Genomic DNA, 14,135 nt, shown 5'->3' with positions numbered 1-14,135 from the left:
ACAACAGTATCGCCAGCACAGCTGTATTTGTTACAAACATTTTGTTCTGTAGGGCTCCAAGGGACTAAGCAAATGAATTTCAGGTGCAAATTATTTGTATTGTTAAGCAATATGTGTGTTTCTGTATTTCTACACATCAATCAACAAAAACAAAATGTTGAGATAATTCCTTTTCTCCGAACATTGTTGTAACCATACAAAAAATACATTTTGAATATGAAATAAACTGCTGGAAGTACACAAGTTCAAAAGTTCATAACTAGGCCTAGTCCTATGAATTCTCCCCCTATCCTGCTTCTCACCCTATTCATTCTGAGTCACAGCTGTTGCAAATGGAGTCTCCTTGCAATTCTCCTCTTAGGTGTATCTCCCCTTCTTCTAATATAAAAGTCTGAAACAGTCTTCTCAGATAATTATTTCCACCAACCAACCAACTCCACTGAAGTGTCTGTTACATCAACAACTAAGAGCAGGGGTGAAAATGCCGAAGCCCAGTAGTTCAGTGTAGTGGGACTTAAAGTGGCCCCCATATTATTAAAAGCCCTTGTGTACTGCCTGAAAAATACCCAGGAGTTCACTAACTTGGCAGTGTCTCTCTCATTTCTATTACTTTGGTGTAACTAACGAAAAACATGCAATGATTGGAGTTATATTTTATAGAATTTTAGAGCTAGAAAGTACTTTAAACATCTTATGGCCCACATCTTCATCAATTTTAAGATGTAGAAGCAAAGGCCCTGAAGGGGGAAGTTCAATGGCAAAGATAAGCCTGGGATCTAGGTCTCCTGGCTCTGAATTCTTAGCTTTTCCTAGTACAGTGGAGTTTTATTATATGCAAGTTTAACTTAATGGAATTCATCAATAGTCACAACATATAATAGAGCAAAACAACTACAAAATTTTCTCTTACATTTGTACACATATTTACATCCCAAATATTACTATATACATTATACATCTATACATGCATATTGCTGTATATGGTTGCATTCTCAGAAATCACATCAACAGTGCTTAATTGTCAATATAAGGGATTTTGAAAGGTACTTCTTAAAAATAACAGATTATTGAGATATAATTCACATACTATAAAACTCACCCTTTTAAAGTGTATAGTTTGGTGCTTTTTAGTGTAATCACAAACTTGTACAACATATACCACTATCTAATATTAGAACATATTCACCTCTATCAGAAGAAACCCCATACCCATTAGCAGTCACAGCCCCTTCCCCTTACAACCAAATGCTGGCAACCACTAATATACTCTGTTTCTATGGGTTGCCATGTTGGCAACATTTTATACACATTTCCCTCTGAGAACTGCTTTAGCTGCATCCCACAAGTTTTGGTATATTGTGGTTTCATTTCCCTTTATCTTGAAGCATTTTGTAATTTTTCTTGTGATTTCATCTTTGACTCATTGGTTAGTCAGCACTGTGTTGTTTAATTTTCACAAATGTGTGAATATCCCAAATGTCTTTCTATTATTGCTTTCTAATGTAAGTCCACTGTATTCAAAGAATATACTTTGTGTGACTTCAGTCCTTTTAAATTGATTGAGAGTTGTTTTATGGCCTAGCATATGATCTATCCTGGAGAATGTTTTATGGGCCCTAGAAAATAACATGTATTCTGCTGTTGTTGGGTACAGTATTCCATAGACATGTATTTACTTATGGTGTTGTTCAAGTCCTCTATTTGTTGATATTCTGCCTAGTTCTATCCATTATTGAAGGTGGGGTATTGATGTCTTCAACTAACATAGTTGAATTGTCTTTCTCCTTTTAGTTCCATCAGTTTTTGCTTCATGTATTTTGGTACTCTGTTGTTAAGGTGTATATATCTATTTATAATAATGTTTTCTGGATATATTGACACTTTTATCATTATAAAATGTCGTTCTTTGTCTCTAGTAACAATTCTTGTCTTAAAGTCTATTTTTTTCTAATATTACTACAGTCATTCTAGCTCTCTTTTAGTGACTGATTGCATGGTAAATCTTTTCCCATCATTTTACTTGCAACATATTTGTGTCTTTGAATCTAAATTTTTCTCTTTTAGACAGCATAGAGCTGGATCATATTTTTTAAAAATCCATTCTGCCAATCTCTGCCTTTAATTTGAGCACTTAATCTACTTATATATAATGTAATTACTGCTAAAGTAGGAATTACATCTACCATTTTGCTATTTTCTATATGTCTTATGTCATGTTTTTGTTCCTTTGTTACTCAATTCTTGCCTTTTTTGTGTTAAGTATATATTTTCTAGTATACATTAATTCCTTTTTTTTTACTAATTTTATTTTGAGTTTTTTTCTAGAGGTTGCCTTGAGGATTACAAATAACATTTTAATACAATGTACTTTAGGTTAATGCCAACTTGATTCAAATTGTATATAAAAATGTTGCTGTAGTATAGCTCTGTTCCTCCCCGCCTCCTTTGGGCTCTTACTGACATACAAATTACAGCTTTATACGTAGTAAGTCCATCAACACATTTTTATAATTATTAGTTCATGCAGTTGTCTTTTGAAATAAGCCAGACACAGAAAGAAAAATATTGCATCATGATCTCACTTATATGTGGAATCTAAAAAAAAAAAATAATAAAGGTCAAACATAAAGAGAAGGAGAATAAAACAGTGGTCATCAGGGACTGGGGTGTGGGGGAAGAAATGGGGAGATGTAGGCCAAAGGATACAAAGTAGCAGATATGTAGGATGAACAAGTCTAGAGATCTAATATAACATGAGTACTAACCTTAACAAAATTGTATTGTATTAGGGACTTTTGTTAAATAGATTTTCGCTGCTTTTGTTCCAAAAAGTAACTACGTGAGATGATAGATATGTTAATTTACTACACTATAGTAACCACTTTACTATCTATATATATATATCCCATAGCTATCATGTTGTAAACCTCAAATATACACAATAATATTTATTTTAAAAAAGAAGAAAGGAGTTACTAAAATAAATTTTTACTGTCTTTCATATTTACTTATGCATTTACCTTTACTGGTGTTTTTTATTTTTTATGTGGATTTGAATTACTGTCTATTGTCCTTTTATTCCTCCGTGCGAAATTTTCTTTAGTATTTTTTGTAGGATAGGTCTGCTAGCAATGAATTCTGTGTCTTTGTTTATCTGGGAATGTCCTAATTTCTCCTTCATTTTTGACAATGATAATGTTATACGGAAAGCGTAATTTTGCTTGATTTCCTTAAATGCCTCGATCCAGTAAGTCTCCCAGCCTTTGGAGAGGGCTCTGTTCCTGTGTTGAGACATTATTTCAATGCTCTGCCAGGCAATTTACAACTCTACCTTAGCTTTCACATGATGCTTGTGTAGGACCTCATGATCAGCCAGAGGAGAAAGATTGGGGCTTTTTTAGGTCTTTTCTGAGAATACACCCAATCCTGAACATGTGCGTGGCCTAAAAATTCCCAGGAGTATGTTAGAGCTTTTCAAAGCTCCCTCTAGACAACTAATTCTACAGCTTTTCCTTTTAAGGTTTTGAGCAGCTTCATTTGCCCCAACTCTTATCCCTACCTTAGGCAGCTGTGATTTTTAAACAATTGCAACTGATTAATGTCCCCTGAAAAGGCAGTTCACAGTGAGTGTGCTCTGAGTCAGGTAGAATAAAGAAGGACCCTGTAAGTGGGAGTTTCTAGGGAGCTACCTCACAGGTCAGAGGGTGACAATTCTCTGGGAATGGAGCATTTTGGGTCACTCCAAACCACCAACTGCATTCTCCAGTGGCTACAAGGTTGCTGTTTTTCACGGATACTGTAGTTGTGAGGCTGTTGGCTTTCAGGACTTGTAGTATTCTTACAAGATTCAGCCATTTTTCTTGAATAAACATAAACACTTCTTGGATTTTTGCAAGCTTTTGGTTAATTTCCAGAGTTCTGAAAAGTTGATTTTGATAATTTTGCCAGGGTAACTGCATTTATGTAGGAACAGATTTTCAGAGGATCTTACTGCACCTTTGTGGAAGTCCAGAGCTGAAGGATACCTTTGATTACGTTCAATTTTCACTTTACTCAAGTACTTGAGAACTAAATCTCTTCAGAGATGCAACTCCATCATATGCCACTTTGCCTCAATTCAATTTTACAAGTATTTGTTGCACTTCTATTACTACCTTAGCATTGTACTTGCTACCTGTTTATCAGTTTTCTAAGAAACTTCTTTTTGGTAGTTTAGAACAGGGATGCCAAATCCTGCCTGTGTCTTGGTTATTTTTGTGTGGATTGTCCCCTGACTTAAAAAAAATGGTTTTTACATCTTTAAAGGATTGTAAAAGAAACAAAACTCAAACAAAGAAGAATACTGACAGAGAACTGTATGTGATCAGCAAAAAGAGCCTAAAATATTTATTATCTGGCCTTTCACAGAAAAAGTTTGCCAAACCCTGATTTACAGTGAAGGGATGGTAGGTTGGTGAGAACTGAGTCTATTTGCTGTAGTTGCCTTTGTTGTGTTTTTTAATCATTCAATATTCCTTTGACAGTCCCAAATTATAGTCTCAGAGCTGGAAGAGACTTTACAGATTGTCCATTCCAAAGGCTGCATTTTATTGATGAAGAAACCAAGACTCAAAGACTTGTTCAATATCGTAGTACTAATTAGCCAGGACTAAAACAGCAGGTTTCTGAATATGCTTTACTCCTCTTTCCATACTAAGCTGGTTGAAAGTGTTCCTGCCCCTTCTTTCTCAGCAAAAGGCATTCTTAATGTTAGATAAATAAGTGCTTCTCCTTCCTGTTCTTCTCCCTTTTTCTCATTTCTACTTTTTCCTCTTCTTCAAGGAGATGCTGTGTTCCACATTTTCTTGGACAATCCTCTATCGAAGTTGTTTCCATTATACCAAAGTTGGGGGAGGGTTTCTTAAATAGCCACAGAACTGATCCTATATTTTCCAGTTCTCTTTGGTATCTGACTAATAACATTATGAAAACAGTGGTTTTCAAATTGTGCTCCATCTGGGGAAGGGGAGAAGGACAGAACTGGGTAAGACTCTGCTTTCCCCTCCTCCGGTTCAACCAAAACAAGTACACTTTTATCCGTTGCATGTGTTGGGCTTCCAATGCAAGATTTCATTTGAATAGAGGATTTAAAAGACGAGAGAGGGAGAGAGAGAGAGAGATTGATTTGAAAACTGCTGATTTAGATGGCCATGCATGAAGTCCAAGAGGAATCACAAAGATCTCCCAATAAAGTTCTGGGAGCAATGGGACAAATCAGTGCCATATCACCTCCCTCATCTTCTCAAGACAGAGACAAGACTTGGGGCAGTATTGGAGCCAGTAATCCCAATTTCTGGTGGGAAACAGAAGCATCAGAAAATAGGTTAGAAGTAGGTAGATGTTGTACATTTTTTTCAGTTACCATTTGTTCAGGCCTGGCACTTCTCTGGGAGCCTGAAATGAACCCACGTATGTATCCACAACTTATTTTGACAAAGGTGCAAATGTGAATCAATGGAGGAAAGATAGCCTCTTCAATAAATGGTTCTGGAGTAATTGGATTTCCATAGACCAAAAAAAAAAAAAAAAAAATCAATGATCCTCAACCTAAACCTCATATATTATGCAAAAATGAACTCAAAAATGGATTATAGACAAACAATTCTTATATTTGACAATAAAAGTCAGATCCATAAAAGAAAAAAATGAAAAACTGATAAATTGGATGAATTGAACCTCATCACAAACCAAAGACCACACAAAAGGTATGAAAAGACAAGCTATATACTGGGAGAATATTTGCAACCCACGTATCTAACTAAAGGCTTATTTAGAGAATATAAAAATAGCTCTTAAAGTCAACAGTAAGAAAAAATCGAATTAGGAAATGAACAAAAGATATGAAGAAACATTTCACTGAAGAGGAAATGCAGATGTCGACTAAGCACATGAAAAGATGTTTGACATCATTAGCCATTGGGGAAATACAAATCAAAACCACAGTGAGATATCACTACAAATCCACAAGAATGGCTAAAATAAAAAGTGGTGAAAACCCCAAATACTGGTGAGGATTTGGAGAAACTGAATCACTAATACTTTACTGGTGAGAGGTGAGATGTAAATGGTACAGCTGGTCTAGAAAACAATATGGCAGTCCTTACCAAACTAAACATGCAATTACCATATGACTCAGCAATTATACTCTTGCGTATCTATCTCAGAGAAATGAAAACATATGGAGCTGGAGCCCATTCTCCTAAGTGAAGTATCACAAGAATGGAAAAATAAACACCACATGTACTCACCATCAAATTGGTATTAACTGATCAACACTTAAGTGCACATATAGTAATATCATTCATCAGGTGTTGGGCAGGTGGGGGGGAGGGGATGCATGTATTCACACCTAGTGGGTGCAGTGAACATTGTCTGGGGGATGGGCATGCATGTAGCTCTGACTCTGGTGGGGTGAAGGCAATATATGTAACCTAAACATTTGTACCCCTGTAATATTCTGAAATAAAAAAAAGAAAACATCTGATCACACAAAAACTTGTACATGAATGTTTACAGCAGCTTTATTTGCAATAGCCCCAAACTAGAATCATCTCACATGTGTTTCACCGAGCGAATGATTAAACAAACTGTGGTACGTCTATGCTATAGAATACTACTCAGCAATACAAAGGACCAAACTACTGATACAACTACTTGAATGAATCTCCAGGGAATTATGCTGAATGAAAAAGGGCACTCCCAAAAGGTTATATACTGTATGATTTCATTCATATAACATTATCTAAATGCCAAAATTATAGAGACGGGAACCAGATAATGGGTTGTCAGGGCTTAGGGATGGGAGGGGTAGATGTAGCTATAAAGGGGTAGCACAGGAGGCCCTGTGGAGAGGGGCACAGTTCTGTATCTTGACCGTGGTGATGGTCACACAAATATACACATGATAAAATTGTATAACTACACACACATATGCACACACACAAATGATTGCATGTAAAACTACAAGATGTTATCATTAGGGGAAATTGAGAGAAGGATACCTTGGTACAAGGGTACTTCCCTGTACATTTTTTCAACTTTCTGTGAATCTATAATTATTTCAAAATAAAATTAGAGAAAATATTAACTCAAAAAAACTAAAACAGCCATTCCAGAGCTCAAGATGTCAAGAAAAGGAAAGTTAACTTTGTCTTTCTCGTCTCACAGGACCTGTACCTGCCTCTGTCCTTGGATGACTCAGACTCACTTGGCGATTCCATGTGAAGGAGGAGAGAGTGTTCAGAGTCCAGAGTACAAATCCAAGCTTACCATTACAGTAGGGTACTTCTGCTCAAGTGTCCAACAGGGCTATTGGTGCTTTCAAATTTTTATTTTGTTGTTGTTGTTGTTTTGAAAAACACACTGTAATATGTTGGGTTTATTTTCCTGTGATTTCTCCTCTGGGCCACTGATCCACAGTTACCAATTCTGAGAGATAGATTGATAACCATCCTTTGGGGTAACCTTCCAGGGATGCAAAATGTGCTAGTCCATGACCTTTCTATGGAAAGCTTAGGCACCTGCATTATTTTTGCCCCGTCTCACTTTGCTCATATGCTCTAGTCTTTCTTCTGTGGAGTGCTGTTTACATACATAGCACTTAAAATGTTTATGTGGGGAAAAAAGCTCATTGGCAGATCCAAGAATGACCAACACAAGTGCCCCATGTCTCCCGATCTCAAGGATGCTGGAGGATCCCAGGAGGACAGCAAGGCAGCTCCCCAGCTTTGCTTTTCCCTCCTGATTGAGCCCTGGTTTGTTGTCCAGCACTAGTTCTGGCTGTCAAGGGGGAGAATCACCAGCAACTTGTAATTGTGACACCAGATGCTTAGGACACCGGTGCAGGGCTAGCTAAAAGAGACTAGGCAGAATTGGTAATTACAGCAGACATTTCAGTAGAGTTTATAAAGCACAGATTCCTGGTCAACCTCTCCACTGGGGCAATTTGGAATCAAGAAGCAATTGATAAGAGTTGGGAGTAAGAGACTTATATGCCTGATTCCTCTAGGAGGCTTTCTAACATACCAAGTTGTTACATGAACTGTATGGTATCCATCTATCTCTGTTCTATTGAATGCCTTGTAAACAGCCAACACTGAAAACACTGTGAGAATTTGTTTTCAGGTCTGACACCTTTCAGTCGCTTTTTATAGCAAGAAACCAATATCGTTTTTATAAAAACTCGTGTCTGTATTCAGGAGCAAACTCTTCAGGCTCCTTTTTTATAAACTGGTGATTTTTCTTTTGTCTAAAAAACACATGCAGAAAATTTACCAAAAAAATGCAGAAGACTAATGTAGTTTAGAAAACATGCTGTCACTGCCAAACAGAAACCTCCAGGAGAAAACAAAATGAATAGCAGAGGCCAATTCAATAGAATCAGTTTTTGATAGCTTTTTAACAGTTATACTTGCATTAATAATTTCAATGTGGACCAGACATTCTAATTATATTTTAAATGAAATGTTATGGCATATTTTAAGCAACTCTTTTTTATCTATAATCCTAATATTTCATACTGAAGACACAGAAACCTTTCACTTGTTTTTAACATTTGAAAGTTCTCTTTACTAAGGACTGATCATTTGAAATAGTTCTCAGTCTTTGAGGTACAGGTTCATAACACGGCTTTTTGTCTGTAATCATAGCCCATAATGGTAGAGACAACTAAATTTAAGCGAAAGCCATGCATGCCAATTCTGTGTTTGCTTTTAGCAGATATGAAGATTTCTTCATTTCCTTATAATTGTTCAGATATTTTGAAAGGCGCAGCATTCAAAGCCAACCTGCCGTTTGGCTACTGAATGACTTGCAGTTGTTTCTCCACTCTAAATGGAATGAGCTTGCTCTGTGTGTGTGTGTGTGCACGCGCGTGCGCGCGTGTGTGTGTATGCATTTGCAGTTGCTTCATAACTAGAAAATACTACAGGACACCCTGACATGGATTGGTGGCAACTTGAGGGCATTGCTGATGTGCACTGTGTAGGGGGAAACCCAACGGTGAAAGGGGTACCTCAGATGCCCCTAGATAAGTTTAAGATGTCCTCAGCTACCAGAAACAGTTTTGGTTCAGGAGAAGTGAGATGATAGTAGCACTGGTTTCTGGTTAAATTGGTCATCGAATAACCCAAATCATGAGAATCTCTTTCTGCCCTCCTCCTTTAATTGTAGACCCATTCGAAACTATTAAGAAGCCCATTTTACTCGGCCCCTATTTCTTTCTGGAAGCTCAGGGTTTTCTTAGTGCCTCTCAGAACAATTTTTAGTTTAGAGGGAAAAGGTGGTACTTGGGATTAGGGGGTGGGACTAGAGATTGGTGAGACACCTGTTTTTAAACTTTAGACGAGACCCCCAAAGACTCCACCCATAAACTCTCTCTAGATCTCATTTAGTCCAATACCTTCATTTAAAGATGAGGAAACAAAGCCTGGTAAAATGTATGACCAGAGGAAGAATCTGGATTTCCTCATGTCAAGGCCCCACATTAGCTCTCTGAGCATTTCCTTGATTGTGGCATATGTACCACTAGAGAATACTAAATGGACATATTTTTTTAGAATGAACTTTGAACAATCTTCTATAATAATAAGTACCCTTTCCATATTTCTTGTAATCAATTATAAGGAAATGTTTCTGTACTGCCACTTCAAGGGGGTTTGGTATAGTTCAAAATTCAAGTCTCCAATAATCACATTTTAAATTGGCCCGTTTTCAAGGCAAAAAATATTTTGTGTATAACTGAGCTCCTTCGCCCTGTCATTCATTTCCAATTTTACCCAATCCAATTCCACCACTCAAGTCCCATTGTGTTAACTTCTGCACAGTCAGCAAACATCAAGTCAGCAAGCACTTGCCACCACTCCCTATGCTTCTCCCTCCCTCTTAAACACACACACACACACACACACACACACACACACACACACACACACACTCCATCTGTTGCTTGTTCCTACCTCCTGATTTTTCTTCCCTACGGAAATAGAAATAGGGACAAAGAAGGGGAAAATGTATATATGGGGGCTGGGCTGAACAACTAACTTCATAAGTAGTGTTAACTAGGGGTAAATTGAGAGAAAAGCTCCTTTTCTCTTCACTGTTTTGGAAAGGATAGCCATTAGCATGACTGCTTTGTGTCCTTATGGACTTTAGTATTAGCCTAGATTGAATCATAGAGTTTTCTAGCTGGAAGGAACCTTAATATCACATCATCTACTCCAAATTCCTCATTTTTCAGGCCAGGAAACGAAGACGCAGAGGTAAAGTAATTTCCGCGAGGTCACACAGCTGGCTAGGGGCAGGGCTGGGATTAGAACCCACATCTCCTGGCTCTTATTCCAGGGCTTTTTCCCACTAAATAGTGTTGCCTTCCACTAGGCTCCTGAGAATTCTTTCCCAGGATCATGTTGCATCTTGGAGCCATATGCTGTTGCCCTGATCTCAGCGGGAAATCCACCCAGCAACCTAAAACAGGCCTTTCTCCCTGCATTCACATGGTTCCCATCCACGTGGGTTGCAGATGTCCCTGAAGAGAGGGAGGCATTGAGGACCAATAGGAATAATTGGGTCCCTAGCCCTGTTCATCCATCTGACTCAGGGGATCACTGCCCCATCTCGAGGAGCCTTCTGAATAGACCCCCAAGCTCCTGCCCTGTCCAAACGGAATGGAGGAAGCTCACCTCATGTCATCTCCATGTCGGCCTGGTTAGTCTTTCCAGGCTGAGGGAAATGTTTCTTCTTTCTAGAGCAGGGAAAAGAATAAAGGAAGAATGGAACAATAACTTTGTTCAGCCTGACTTTTTGAGGTGGCTTTTCAGCATTTTTAAAAAATGAATGTGGCTACTGTTCATTGGCAATGATTTCCTTTAAAATATGAGAGTGAGACAAGCCAGAGGAAACAACCTGGTCTTGCTGTGGTTGCCCTCATCCACAATGTCCCCAAAGCCATCCTACCCTGATGGGGAAAATTTCCAGGTCTAAGCAAGGGGCTTTGAGACTAAAATGTACCCTGGCTGATGTTAAACATTAGATCCTTGTGCTTGCACCAAAATAGCAAGCTATGTGCTCTACACACCACACTCATCTTCTTGTGTACATTGCTTCTGTGGCCTTCCATGGCAGAAACCAGGGAAATAAGTTCTGAACACATAGTTTTCCTTGCAACAAGGCTCTTCCTGGGAACTAAAGGGTATTTATTAATTCAATTCTAAGAGACCTCCTTTTGGGCTTACCCCACTCCTCAGGTACTTCTCTCTCCTTCCTGCTTCCCCTCTCCGATCAGAAGTAACAAAGGAAACTTAAAGTGGATGTGTAGCTATCTGAAGAAGGCGAGAAGAGGGTCTGAGCTCTTAGATTCTTTTTAGAATAACCTAGCTGAAGTCTTAGACCAGCAATCCAGTGCTTGCCTCAGACAATATTGTGTCTGTGTGTTCCTAGTCCCTCCCCTCAAATTTAATTCAAATGGCTCTTATTTTTTAGAAAACACGTATCTCTAGGACAGGAGAATAGTCATGCCCGTGTCCCCAAAATGTGCTCCAGCACACTGGTGGGAATGTTCCCAAAGATCAGCCCACCTCAGAAACATCTGCGCCAAGACAAAAGTACTGGGACAGTGTGGTTTGAATGACCTCCTTCATGGTGGTCCAGTTTGCTATGGAAATAAAAGACACTGGATTTTTCTTTTCTTTCTTCCTTTTTTTTTTTTTTTTTTTTGTAAAGGCGATTGGAACCTGTCCTTGACCACATGGGGCCACTTGGACTCATGGCCAGCCCTTGCTCATATATTGCTGTCACTGAATTAAGGGATTTGGCTTTTAGGCTCAGACTGGTTTCGCAAGTAAACTGTCAGTGTTTTGGAGCTCATCTGGGCTTGGGGAGGGGCTGAAGGCCTGTGTTTTGGGATATGGAACCCAGAGAGGGCAAAGGCTGAGGCCTGGCCCAGCCACTGATAATCAGAAGTGATCTAGGACCCCTTTTATAGCAATGAAGCTTTGCAAATGCTAAGCCTCCTGGGTCTCCTAGTATGGAATTTAAAAGCTGTCACTTCTGCCTCTGCTCTAAGAAGAGGACCTCATATGTAGCGCCATCCACTGTTCTGAGTCCATGAAGGTTTTCCTCTTCCTTGCAGGCATGACTACCAGGAGCAAGGATAGTGCATCTTCATCAGGTTTTCTGGCTGTTGGTGGCCCAGATCCAGTCTAGTGCTATTAACACTCAGTGGATTGCCCTTAGTCAGCCCCTAAAAGCTGTGATTATGGACCAAGACAACACAGGTCATTTCTTAAAAATGAATTCCCAATTTTATTCTTCCTCTGGCTAGCAGACCTCACTTCTCTAGGAGACAAAAGGCTGGAGGTTCTCGTTAAATAGCAGCCAAAACACATATGCAGGGAGGAAAATGCATTTCTAACCCTACAGAACACTGACTCCAGCGGGTGACCTACTGTGGGCTGGGGCTGTTAGCAGTTCTCCTAGCTCCTTCCCTGTTCTCTCCTTGAGACTGGAAAACTCCCTCTTCATCAGCCTGTCTTTCAGTATGCCTGGCTGAAGAATATTGTCCCCCAATCCCTTCATGAAAAGGTGCCTTCCCTCTCTGTCTCCCAAACCCTGGTCCCCAGAGTTTGCTTCCATCCCCAAAGGTCTAGTGTGATCTTTACACCCAGCCTCTTGGTGTTGCTTCCTGCTTGTTTCCTCATTAAGGATCTATGCAGCCCTCCCACTTTGGCCTAGCTAGTGTGATGTTGGTTACCACTTGACAAGGCTAACTTTTTATCCCTTAGTTTGTTCGCTTCAACATCCTCTTAAATCAGAAGCATTTTTTTCTTAACTTGAATGCCTGAGATTAGGGGAGTATAGAATTCCCATTGGGAATTAAGGCATCTTCCTGCTCCTGGTTAGAAGGGCCGATTAGTTGGGAGAAGTCAGATGACACAACAGAAATCACCTTGTAAACTAAGGCAAAGTCTTGAAGAAATTGGAATTTCTCATTTCTGGGTTAATGACCTGAGGGAATCAGTGGCTTTTGGCCACTCTACCTCCTGTGTATCTTTTTTCTTTCTCTCTCTAGTTACCTAGATTCTCAGTTTATACTCTGTGTTATCACTCCCTCTTTCCACAGTGCAAACATCCATCCTTTGTCCTGTGTAATTTTCTCTCTCTCTCTCTCTCTCTTATTCTTCTTTTATTTTTTCCTGCCTCCTGTCTAGGTGTTGGGCATATGCCTCCTCTTAGCCTGTGATTTTGCCTTAGGACTGATGAGAAATTATTTCCTGATTCAACCAGACCTGGTCCTACTCCAGTCCAGTCAGAAGTGTGTTGGTGGGACCCAACCTGATCCTGGCCCTTTCTTCTTCTCCATTTTCAGTCTTAATTCCCCTCAGCAGATCCCCACACGCAGTTTCCTTATAGCTCATGTATCTTTAGGTCTTTGCCTTCCAAGCTCTGTACAGAATGCTTTGTGGTTCTTTTTTTAGTCTGCCATTTTGTGGAGCAGTGAGGCATGCTCAGAGAAATAATCAGCTGAACAGAAAAATCCACCCATGGATTCATATCAGCTAAATACTATTAATTGATTTTGTTTAATTTTCTCATAGTTTTAAAAGCTGCAATATAATATAATGAGAGACCACAGGTAATTTCTGCTGTCATTTGGTTTGTCTGGGTGGGGGTGGGGCAGTAATTGTTTAAAGTTTTACCATCGCACATTAAGCTCTCTGTAATAACCTTGTTTGGGGCTTGCTAACTGTTGAGTTGTTTTAGCTAAACTGGTAGGCAATTGGGGTTGATTTAAATGAAAAGGGTATCTTACAAATCAATACTATGAAAAGAAACATTTACTAAATTGAAATGTATTTTTCCTTCTGTTACTTGATTCACCTAAACATTTACTTTTGACACCAACTGTTCATGATCCTGAAAAGGCAGTTCGTATAAGAGTAATTAGTGGACCTAAAGAACCCAGCTTGTAGGTGCTAATTTATTCAACAGAGTGCACAGCCCTTGGGAATGTCACTGTTCGGCAGTACCACATGAAATGCCAAAATTTCCAATGACTTTCCTTTTCAAGTTCTCTTAAAGGGGTTTGAGCAAGTAAGAGA

The 14,135-nt window shown here is 39.1% G+C and overlaps 1 protein-coding gene across 2 annotated transcripts in view; it reads left to right on the top strand.

Moving 5' to 3' along the window:
- DCX (doublecortin) overlaps nt 1-8,321 on the top strand; it is a 99,271-nt gene extending 90,950 nt beyond the window's left edge. Inside the window, exon 7 of one of the 2 annotated variants that reach the window (XM_012644710.1) lies at nt 7,207-8,321. In XM_012644710.1, coding sequence (XP_012500164.1) covers nt 7,207-7,263 — 57 coding nt within the window. In that variant the 3' untranslated portion in view covers nt 7,264-8,321. The remainder of the gene's footprint in view (nt 1-7,206) is intronic. The other variant, XM_012644704.1, reaches the window with a different exon arrangement.
- Nucleotides 8,322-14,135: the final 5,814 nt, after the last annotated feature.

The sequence above is a fragment of the Propithecus coquereli genome, unplaced genomic scaffold (assembly GCF_000956105.1).
Source record: "Propithecus coquereli isolate 6110/MARCELLA unplaced genomic scaffold, Pcoq_1.0 Scaffold104, whole genome shotgun sequence".
Lineage (NCBI taxonomy): Eukaryota > Metazoa > Chordata > Mammalia > Primates > Indriidae > Propithecus > Propithecus coquereli.
Note: the sequence above shows the minus strand (reverse complement) of the source record. Positions and strands in the feature narration are given on the sequence as shown.